Here is an 11,537-nt window from a genome sequence, read left to right on the forward strand (position 1 = left end):
GTCTCAAGCGGACTCCATGCTCAGCGTGGAGCCCAATGTGGGGCTCGATCTCACAACCCTGAGATCATGACCTGAGTCAAAACCAAGAGTCAGATGGTCAACCGACTGAGCCACCCAGTTACCCCAACAGCCACGTTTCTTCTATCAAGTTCCATTTGAGCATGAGTTCCCAGGAGATGGAGGCTGACATTCAGGGATGAGCACAGCCTCCTTTCCTCTCCATCTTTACCAGACTCACAGCTTAGAACATATGCAGAACCAGCCAAGTGAAGGCTGGCTTACTGTGCTACATACAGCTGACCCTGGTACTAGGAAACCAGTCATGTTGAGGGATCATCACACAAGGGTGTTTACAGGCTTCTGTGGATCCAGGAGCACTCAGTCCCCAAAGAGTCTTCCTTCCTGTCCCTCCTCCGTCACTAGCCTGTCCCCAGGTAAGGCACAGGCTCTCCTGCACACAAGGACAATGAGAATTCTCCCAGGCACTGGGGCTGATAATTAAGGGCTTGGGTGCGGTGCTGGTTCTGGCTACCTCATTTTTCTCCCACCAGGGCCTCCTGTCTGGCCAGTGAGACTTTTTGCTCACCCTGACTCATTGTGACTTCAGAGCTTGTTTGTTCTTTGCAGTGGGAGGGAGAAAGAGGCACATTTCTGGGCTCAGGGAGGAGCCTGGTACAGAGGCAGATCCAGGGAGCATTAAACAGGTGCAGAGGGGAAAGACTCCTCTATCCTCCCCAAACCATGTCTCGTGTGTAACAGCCCTGATCTGCCCATACGTTCACCTGCAAATCCCACGACTGGCTGGGGAGCCCCAGCCTCCATGTCTCTTTCACTCTTCCATCGATCCCGTGGTGTGCTGTGGACACAAAGGGAAGGCAGAGTGATCCAAAGCATGTGCCACTCATGTCACTGTACGGAACTGCAAATTTACAAAGCATCCTCTAATAAGCAGAGGTTATTTGCATCACCGAAAGGTTTTTCTGGCTTTATGAAAATATCCCTTGAAACAGAAGACATTTCTAAGTGGATATGTGTGTTTATAAATCAGTAGCTACCCGATCCTAAAGTCAGGAGGTACAGATTTACTTAACACTGAATTTTTATAAGCCATTGCCAGGCAAAATATAAGATCCTGCATTTTGGAATGGTATTAAGTGTCCCTCTAGTAGAGGATTCGATTTACAGAAATTTAATTTACACTGCACCCTTATAGAAATATACCAGCAGTGTAAAGCCGACACATACAGAATTTGCTGTGGGTGAATTGTTTCAGGAAGATTCATCTGTAGCTTCCTCCCACTAAGGGTTCCCCAGAGCCCAAGCGCAGATGGAGAATGGTGGAAACAGAGGACTACAGGATCTCTGAGTGAGATGAGCCCCGCTGAGCCCCCCTGAGGCCCTTCTGAGTCCCAGAGACCTGCTGGAATGCCATAAGGACAAGCAGGAGGGGCAGAGAGCACAGGTGGCTACAACTGGAGGCTAGTTAAGAATCCCAGGCTCGGGGCGCCTGGGTGCCTCAGTCATTAACATCTGCCTTCAGCTCAGGTCCTGATCCCAGCGTCCTGGGATCGAGCCCCGCATCGAGCTCCCTGATCGGCAAGAAGCCTGCTTCTCCCTCTCCCATTCCCCTGCTTGTGTTCCCTCTCTCGCTGTGTCTCTCTCTGTCAAATAAATAAATAAAATCTTAAAAAAGAATCCCAGCCTCAAATTATGTATTTGATTCAATAAGCATTTAATAGTCAGATCCTCTATTGTATGGGTTGAATGCTGGCTCTTCGTCTTACCAGATGTATACATCCTCTAAAACTCAGTGTCTTCATCTGTCGTATATATATATATACAGAGAGCATCTCCCTGGTAGGTTTCTCATTATGATAACTGTAGTGTGTGCGTGTGTGTGTGTGTATACAATATATGTATCAATCATATATATATGCTATCTATTACTTAGTAAAATGTGGGGCATGTAATGAACACTCAATATAGAGTTATTACTTATTAATGTTACTAATACTTCATAGTAGAAGGAATACTTTGCTTTCTTTCCCAAGTTAAAGAGAAATTTTGACCAATGTATCTGCCCTCTCAGAACAACCTCTTTTCTTTGCTCCCTACTCCCTTGGTCCCATGGGGAAATCAGGGAGGTTGGTATGAGCCGGCTGTCTTGTGGTCCATGCTCAATACTGTGTGGTCAAGGCACTGAGATCCCTGCTCACTAAAAGTTCTTCTCTCTCAGACACCCATGCCCTCCAGGGGACTGTCCCTCTGAGAGTCTCTCCCTCCTCCCCCTCCTCCCGCCCACCCTGTCCCTCTGAGAGCTCCACCTGAGGCCACCTGCCTGGCCCAACCCCACCATCGAGCGGTGCCTTCTCTAGAGGCTTCACTTAGGATTGTGCCAAACAGTCGGGCGCATCCGTGGGATCCTGTTGTCTCTAAATCGAATCAGATGGATTGTGGGGACTTTCTTTCTGTGACTCAGGTCCAAACCTTCATCTTTCGCCCAGCTTGATGGCAATAAATGTGTTCTCCTCGCCCCCACGCCTTGTGAGTGCGCTCACCTGCTTCTGTCCTGGAGGAGGAGATAGATGATCGGTGTGGGAACCCAACTCCCCAGGCGGCTCCTGTACCGCTTCACAGACCTCCCCACCTCCAGCCACCTGCTCCTGGGAGTCAACCTGGAGGGCAGAGCTCTGTGAGGCGTGGACCACGTCTCTTTCCCCAGTGTGCCCCAGCACTTGTGGCCAGGCCAGCACACTCACGTGCTCCATAAATATATGCTGAATGAAGAGATGTCCCGCCACGTGCCACTCACTGTTCTAAGCAACATAGACTGAAATAATTTTCTTGTGGGAGATGTGGGAAGCCCTGAGGTGGGATAAATGTGGCAGAAGCAGAATAAAGAAAAAAAATGAGAATCCCTGACCCAGAAAAAGCTCTTCTCTTGAGGAGAAAAAAGGAAAAGGAAAAGACCACATGACTAGCCAGTGTCCCCATCTGCCTGCATCCGTGTCGTGATGGTTTCTAGATGAAGCCTACCTCCCTCGTCTCTACATGGACATGGCTCTAAGTAACAATTCATTCATGAATAAAATTAATTATTTCTGGAAGCAAAAATTAATCCTCTTTTTCTCTGCCTGACTGACTCAAGATCTTGCTACTAAATCTCATCTGAAAACAAAACTGATCTTGTTTTCCTCCCCTTGGCCATCCTGGATTTTCCCTCCATTTCTTGCATGTTTGTATTTTTACATTTTCTTTTCACGGACCATCTTTGTAATCCTGTTTGAAGCCAGGGTGGACAACCTGGATATCACCCCCAAGGACATAAGAAAATTTGAGGCAAGAATCATTTTGTCCTGGGGGAAGCTGGGACTGGCATCCTGAGAATTCATTCTGATGTGGCATCCATGGGCCAGATCTGTCCATCAGTCATGGAAAAGGTACCAAATGTCTTCCCTCCAGTGTTTGAGATGCTATAGTCCTAGGGGTTTTCCGGTGTGTGGACTGTCACTCAAACAGGACTTCCATCAGCAGAACCCTGTTTTTTCTCTTCTGTAGCTTGCCACAGTGCCTAGAATCATGGCACAGAGGAGACTCTCCATAAATACTTGTAAGAGGACCAAGTGAGCAGATACACAGTATGGTAAGTCTACCCTGTATCTGATTTTTAAGCATAAATGCTGCTGGATTTTCAGATGAACCAGTGGCTTTCTTGGGCCTACTGGCACGGCTCACTATCTTCTCACTAGGTGCACACTCACATCCGATTTTTCCCAGGTAGAAACAGAAGGAACTGCCTTTGGCTCTACCTTCTCCAGACACACAATTACTTTTACTTCCTTTTACTCATCTCTAACATAGGAAAATGACATGGCCCTCCAGGTGAGAGTGTTTTGAAATTGTACCCTGGCAGAAATCAGTGTCTAAGGGGCCCTTCTGGCATTTTGGAGGGACAAGGTCTGGCAGAAATGACAGAGTAGGGCAGAGCAGGTGAAGGAGGGACTCAGTCACATGTTTCCTGACATTTATATTAAATGCAAGGGGCGTGGCTGCTCAGTTTCTAAACCATACCATCTAGTCCCATGTTTTTGATTCTACTGCTCCTGTGGTTACCATCCCATTCCCCAGATCTCCACCTGAACACTTTCCACTCATCCATCAGAGTTTGGTCTATGCTTTCCCTTTGCTTCCAGCTTTCCTTGACCTTTCTGTGCAGACATTTCCAAATGTACTTATCTGTAAGTTCCATCAGATCAAGGACTGTGTCTTCCTTGTTCATGCTTTATTATCAGAATGTTGTCGAAGCATAAGCACAGAGTTGGCCCTCAGAAATGCTGATTGAATGAATACTGCTCTGCTTATGCCCTTATGCAGCAATTGTTGTTTATGTGCTATTTCTTCTTGCTCCAAGAGAACAGAACACTTTCCCATTCAGTTATTTTTACATGATGAGAAGCTTCATATGGGTCTGTAGCGTTGTGTGATGTGTTTCCATGTCAGAGATGGAGATAGATTTGGCATAAGCCTGAGGCTAGGCAGGGCCCCACTCAAGGGCCTTGCAGACATTTCTGGAATGAAATTCCTTGGGTGAAGATCTTATGCTGGGTCCCTAGCCTAGATTAGATACTCTATGTCAGAGGTGCTTACATTTAGCCAGCACCAAACTCGTGATCAAAGTAAATTCTCAACCTGTTGTTCCATCCCTCTCCTACCTCCTCAACTGTGGATGGAGAAATAGCACCTGGGACCAGAATTGCAGGCTCACCATTGCCACCTTGCCTCTGATTTTGCTCTAATTTGTTTTTTTCTAGTTTGTACACAATTCACTTCCGTCCTTCCATCCCGACGAACTTCCTTGTTGTCAAAATATAGATCCAGTGAGAAGTTCAGAGATCAACTGGCTCACTTGGGTGAGGCCATTTCTCCAGAAAAGCTCACCTTCCTCCTGCCTGTGCTACCCCCTGAGAACCAGGGCCTCCCGTGTGGTGCCCTGCAGCTGCGTGATAACACAGCCTTTCGCTACCTCGGCCACTGTACTGCCCGCCTAGGAAATCACTGCGGTTTACCCAGGCAGACTCAGGTTGCCTCTGGTTGCCGTTTATTTATGTGTATTGTGATCTCTTAATTGGAGATGGTGCCTCTCCCAGGGTTCACTGTTTATCCAAATCAGTATCTGTTAGTCTGCGAGACGTGGTCTGGATGCTAAATCAGCTCTGGAGCTCTTCCTGTGTGATTGCTCCCACAGCTGCTCTCCATTCCTCACCTCTCCATCTCCCGGGAGGCACCCACAGGCTGGTTCTAGGCCCTCCAGGCTTTTCTGCTTTTAAACTTTTCTCCCAGCTGCTGGATCTAGTCTTATGCGTTCATGTGCCTTGGCGCTAATAATTCCTGAATTTCACTTCCCTTGACTACTATTCTATGTCCTTGGTAACATCCCCTGTAAATATTTCCACTCCCTCCAATGCATCATGGGGGATGCTGCCTTCTGTCCTTCTCCACCCTGGTCAATCCTGTTCTCCTCTCTACCTCCCAAGCACTTAGTGTAATCAAGTATGGTACTTCTCGAGCTTTCTTGTCATACTATTCATCTGGGGCTCTTGTTAAAATGCAGATTGTGATTCTGGGGGTCTTGGGTGACACCCCGGGGTCTTGTAATGTGTACAAGCTCTCAAGGCATGCCGATGCTGCTGGTGCACCAGCCACGCTCGGAGAGGTATGGATCAAATATTTGGTTGTTCCTGTTTCTCCCTTCCCTCATATGTAAGCTGTTTCCAAATCTTATTTTTCATCCTGATGAATTGCACAAAGATTGTCTTTTCTTAGGGTTATTGCTGAGATGCCTGCTGAAAGGCCCTTTTGCCTGAACTGCCCTCATTCACCACATCATCTGATTCTATCCCTGCTTGCCCTATTGGATGTTTCCAGATGCACCTGCGAAAACACATTCCTGCCTCAATGCTACCCACCTTTGGGTATCACTCCACTCTCTTGTTTTTCAGTTTTGTCCAACTTTGGTTCTCAAAATCTGCCCAGAATACAATCAAAACATAATATCCTTTTTTGTCAAGGAAGACACGTATTTAATTTCATTTTTGTTTGTTGTCCTCCCAAAAGGCTTCTAATGTATCACCAGACCCTTCCTTTCTAAAAAAGAAGCAGATAGAAATGGGGGTAATAATGACTAAGATCAATAATTTGGAATTATACCTAGCTTTGTTTCTCTCCCAGCCACCATATTATGCTCATTGTTCCGTATGATTTTTAACTTTTCTCTCTTAATTTTAATTTATTCTTTCCGAGTTTCAAGCGTTTCATCACAGTGGCTTGGATTTTTTCCAATCCCATGATTATCTCTCTATTAAAGCTTTAATACAAAAAGAAATAAAAAAAACAGACTGCTCATTACTTTGATTTGTAGCAAGGAGAGAATGGAACATTACCGCTAGAGTGTTTCGAGAAACCATATTTACATTTGCATCAGCTCAATTTAGGTGCCTGATTAGGTTGCGTGGTATGATGAAGATGCACTTACCAGTCAGAGGGAAGTGGCATGGTCTAGAGTAATGAGCAGGAGACTTGAAGTCAGGAGCGCTATTTCTGGCTGTGAGTGGCTACCTCTCTGACCTTGAACAAGTCCATCTCACTGCCTTGGGCCCTAATAGCCCCCATCTGCCTCACAGCACTGCTGTGTCGGGTTGAGCACTTAAGTGTTTGTCCTAGTGGGGGCTATGGAGTCAAGCAAGGGAGGGGGCAGTGAGGTCACAAATGGAATTGGAGACCAGATCTCTGCTCTTAAAGCTCTTACGACTAGCCTGTTAAGAGACAGAGTCTGAGAAGTGGGCTGGTTGCTCAAATCTTGGTCTAACAGGACTTGAGGACATGGTGAGAGGTAGGCTAATGGAATTTAAAAGCTTGCCCAAAGTTGGGTGAGATAGCCAAGCCCATCCTGTTATTTAGGAAGGCTTAACAAAAGTGCATATTGTCTTTCTTCTCATAACAGTGCCATCCTGAGATTATTCATTTCATCCGCCAGGATAGGGAGCCAGCAGTGACTGGCCTCTGGAGGATGTCCTAAGGAAGGCCTGCTCAGCAATCCCTGACTTTAGGAGAAAGATTTTTACCCTTGGTGACCAGTAAATGTGTGTCCCAGAGAGATTTCATTCATCCTTTGGTTGGTTTCCTCTCCCAAAGAGGAATAGATTGAGGGGTAAAGGTTAATATGCTTTGAAATGGAAAGCAAGAGAATGACCTTTTTTTTTTTCTCCTTGCCATATAGTTTGTTGGTGTGAAGCCCTCAGCAGACATTATTACAACGATAGCCCCATGGTTCTCATCTCAATACCATTCTTTCATCGGCTATTATTTGTTGAGGACAATCCAATAATAGGTAATATCTATTAAACACTGTTCTAGGTGCTTAACATCAGTTAACCAATTTAATTTTCACATCAATCCACTAGGTAGGCAACTATTATTGTCCTGATTTTATAAATAAGGACACTGGGGGACAAAACAATTAAGTAATTTGCCCAACAATATACAGCTAGTAAGCTGCAGGTCTAGGATTCGAACCCAGGTCATCTGGCTCCCGAACTTTCACTCTGAAGGACCTGTGCCTACAGGAATACAAACTTGAAGTGGACAGGGCAACAATCTCCAGGGGCCCACAGTTAGAGGCCAAAGCTATTCTACAACGACCAGTCCTCTTCCCAAAGTTAAGAGCACACTCTGATATCCAAGTAAGAATAGGTGGGATTCAGAGTTTAACATTAGAAACTTGCCATATGTTGGTTATGATCTATTCACACACACGAAGAGGAGAGCCTCCCTCCTGCTGTGTGAGAGAGCAAATGTGCTTCTGCCCCACGGGAAAATCTTATTCTCCCCCCACCATTGTTCATCTCCTTTCTTCTATGGAAGGCACAGGTGGACACCATCTGAATTCTATGTACAGAAAGCTTTCTTAAAGAAACGAGTGAAAGACTAATGCTGTTCGAAACCCAGGACTGATGTTCTCTGTACACTTTTCTCCCTGTGCCCTTCTAGACAAAATGCCCTTTCTGGTCATTGGGGATGACTCTCAGTGTATATTTTACTGGTTTTCTGTGACCACTTTCGTCAGAGTCAGCAAGGTCTTGAATTTGCCAGAGAGAACTGCCACTAGGGTCAAAAGCAGAAGGGATAAAAATGAATTCCCACAGGGATAACATAGAGCCCTACAACAGTATCCATGGATCCACCATTTTGCTTAATAACTAAAGGCAAAACTCCCAGAATGCTCCTGGAGCAGCCATGTGTGACCACTCTCTCTTCACCCCACCAAAGGGTCACACATCAGAATGCTGCATTCCTGTCAGAATGACTGGTTACTGTTTCCCCAAGTACAGGTTCACGTGCAATAACTGACCCCAGAGAAACAGAATGGCACAGTGTAAGCGCTTGTCACAGTAAATGATCAGGAAACCATTACCAACTGATGGAACGGTTGATGGTGCGGAAGTGATTACAGACACTCCCCATGGACCGGCTCTGAGCTGCCGCCCAGGCATTCAGTGGCTGCCAGGCTTGGGGCTGGGGCTCCATGAGAAGAAAAATCTATTGAGGGAGAAGAAACGTGATGGTTTTTATTCCCTCTAGGTTCTATAGTCCTTTAAAGTGAATGGTGGTATTGGGATCCCCGGCCTAACATTTCAGTTCCAATATACTTAAAATATATACATATCTATTTGGTGATAACAGTGCTTCTAAAAGATTGGGATGAACTGAAAAGGTAAATTAAATCTTGTTTTCCTGGACTGGAGGGATTTGCTGCTTAATTCTGCCTAATTCTAGGGTAGATTTTCTCTCTTTCTCTCTCTCTCTGTATCTCTCTGGATGAAAAAAGAAGTTCTTTAATAAAAGAGAAGCATCATTCTGAATGACCTTATAGGAAATTTGTGGGGGGCATATGTACAGTTTCTTATATATTTACTGAAAGTTGAGTTAACCTCTTCTCATTTAGCTTCACTTGAGCAGGTGTTAACTCTGCCTCTCCCAGCCTGATTTCGCTGCATCCTGCCTCAGTGGCCCGAGCAAATTTCTTCTGTAGTCTTTGGAGGGTGGCAAGGATCGGAGCCCCTGAAGCAGAGTGTGAACTGCAATCTCTTCCAAGACCAGACCGGATCCAAGCACAGGAGAAGAGAAATGGTCTGAAAGGAGAGCAGGACTTTATCCCTATTTACCTCTGCACCCATGAAGTACCAGCCCCTCAGACACATGATCTTGTTGCTCTGTCTGCATCCGTGTGTGCGAATCACGTACCAGGAGAACTGCCTCTGTAAATGGCTGCCCCAGTGGTAAACTGGGGAGTCTTCCAGTGATGAAAACCCTAAAACCTTATTTCTCAGGACCCTATACTAGTCCAAACAGACTGCATGGTTATTGCAGAAGTTTAAAAAAACTCTCAGAAACAACAACAAAAAAATGTTTCTAGAACCCAGACTCTGGAGTCTGACAACTTGGAAGCTAATCCTGGCTCCACTCTTTATTAGCTGTGTGCCCTTCGGCAAGTTCCTTAACTTCTCTGGACCTCACTGAACTCAATTGTAAAAAGTGGATAATAACTGTTCTTCCAGCATAGGGTTCTTGTAAGGATTAAATGAGCTGATGTGCATAAGACATGTAAAGTGCTAAATTGAGCAAGAGGGCCCCAAATTTCAGTATGTTCATAGGATTAAAAGTGCATGCACCAAAATGTTAATAATAGCAACCTCTAGTTGCTAAAGGAACAAGTGATTTTTCTGGTTTTATTTCTTTCTGTGCTTTTTCATATTTTCTTTCTTTTTGTTGCTTTTAGAAACTCATTTGTAATTGGAAAATAAATGTCTTTGATAAAAGGAAAAAACTTCAGCAAAGCTCCCAGGGTTGTCTGAAGACCACCAGCAAGGTGAGGAGGACAAAAGAGCCATGACAACAGGGTGAGTGGGCAGAGGGATGAAGGGGAAGTTTTTATTCAGAGATGCACTCCCAGGAGCCCTGAGGCTCTCTGAGTCACCCGGGGTGAGGATTTCGCAAAACTTTCTCCTTTTGAAGTGCTAGTCCAGCAGCCGGGAATATATATCTGGTTTATCCCTCATCAGATGGACCTGGCCAGTCTCACGTCTAACTTTCAGCTCTGATGCTCCCAAGGATAGGTCTAAAGGGCCAAGAAGATCTAGCCCTTTTCCACCGGCAAGGCCAGCCGAGGCTGTGGTGGGGCCGAGGGTCAAGGCAGGCTTGGCCCCTGACCCTGCAGGTCTCCCCAGACCTCCCAGACAGGAGCTGGAGCCGCCCTTCCTTCATTTGCCTGGCTAGGTAATTACAACTCATGAAAGTATCTAACCCATTAGTTAAAACCCGGCCCCAGCATTTGACTCTGACCTCCTGCGGCAGCACGGGCCACACGCTGACTCCATGCCTCCTGTTTTGTCCTCAATTTATAAGCAGCACAACCTATAAATAGAAACCCTTTTGCTATGTTCCCCCAGGAGGCATCAGCAGGTTTTCCAGCTTGTATGTGTTTTCTTCTTTCTTTTTTTAAAAACCAACATGGTAGGCTTGTTTTCCCGGCCGGCTGCTCCCCCACCCGCCCTTCTAGTTCAGTCTGGGGGGCGCGGGAGTGGGCTCAGCGGGCGGAGCACCGCGCAGCGGCCCGGGCTGGCCAGGGTTCTGAGGGGTGCCCCTGCCGCAAGCCGGGGGGGTCCCCCCGCCCCCGCCCCCCACTCACCTGTAGATCCTGTACCTGGTGGTGAAACCCTGCCGGTAGCGCTCCATGAAGTCAGCGTACTCCTGAGCGCGGTGGAACGGGCCGCGGTCGCTGAGGAGCCAGTCCAGGGGCGGCTGGCCGGCGGAGGAGGCATACTGCTCGGGAAGCGCCGCGGCGGCCGTGGCCGAGACCGCCAGCACCCAGCCCGGGAGGCCCAGCGCCAGCAGGGTTGCCCATGGAGCCGCCGCCGGCCCGAGCCCTCTAAACCGAGTGCCGCACTGCCGCCTCATGCTTCTCCCAGCCGGTTGGTTTCTTCATTCTCTCGCCACGCTCTCCGCCTCTGTGCCGCTCCTCCAGGGCTCCCGGAACTAGAAAAGTCCAACACCGAGATGTCAGCGGAGCACCCTGGTCTCACTTAGCCCAGCGGCCCGTGCACGTCGGACCTCGTCGGGCAGGGCCCGTTCTAGAAAGCCCTTACGCTAACAACACCTCTGCATTCTAGGCACTGAGCAGAGTGCTTGATGGAGATCTGCTTTAATTCTTAAAACAATCCTCGAGGAAATGCCACCGTCACCATTTTGCGGGCGTGAAGATGGGGTTGAGGAAGAGGAGGAAAGTGGCTGAAGTTCATGCAGCTTTTAAGTGAAGAAACCAGAATTTTGAACTCTGGTCATCTGACCAACCTTTACAGTAAACTGCTTCTGTGTTTCCTATGTTGACTCAACACCATCTGCTGCTTCTGTCTTCCTCTCTCAAAATGTTCACTATGTGTCAGTAATAGCCCCGCAGAGTGCGTGCTGCCTCTAGAAGCTCG

General features: G+C 47.1%; 1 protein-coding gene across 1 annotated transcript in view; it reads right to left on the reverse strand.

The window, feature by feature from the left end:
• Positions 1-11,013, reverse strand: part of BRINP2 (BMP/retinoic acid inducible neural specific 2) — a 51,755-nt gene extending 40,742 nt beyond the window's left edge. The window contains exon 1 of the mRNA XM_028092082.2: positions 10,745-11,013. Within this exon, the coding sequence (XP_027947883.1) occupies positions 10,745-11,013 (269 nt within the window). The remainder of the gene's footprint in view (positions 1-10,744) is intronic.
• Positions 11,014-11,537: the final 524 nt, after the last annotated feature.

This window comes from Eumetopias jubatus, unplaced genomic scaffold (assembly GCF_037043125.1).
Source record: "Eumetopias jubatus isolate StellerSeaLion01/CBP00866 unplaced genomic scaffold, mEumJub1_p1.0 scaffold_12, whole genome shotgun sequence".
NCBI classification, from domain to species: domain Eukaryota; kingdom Metazoa; phylum Chordata; class Mammalia; order Carnivora; family Otariidae; genus Eumetopias; species Eumetopias jubatus.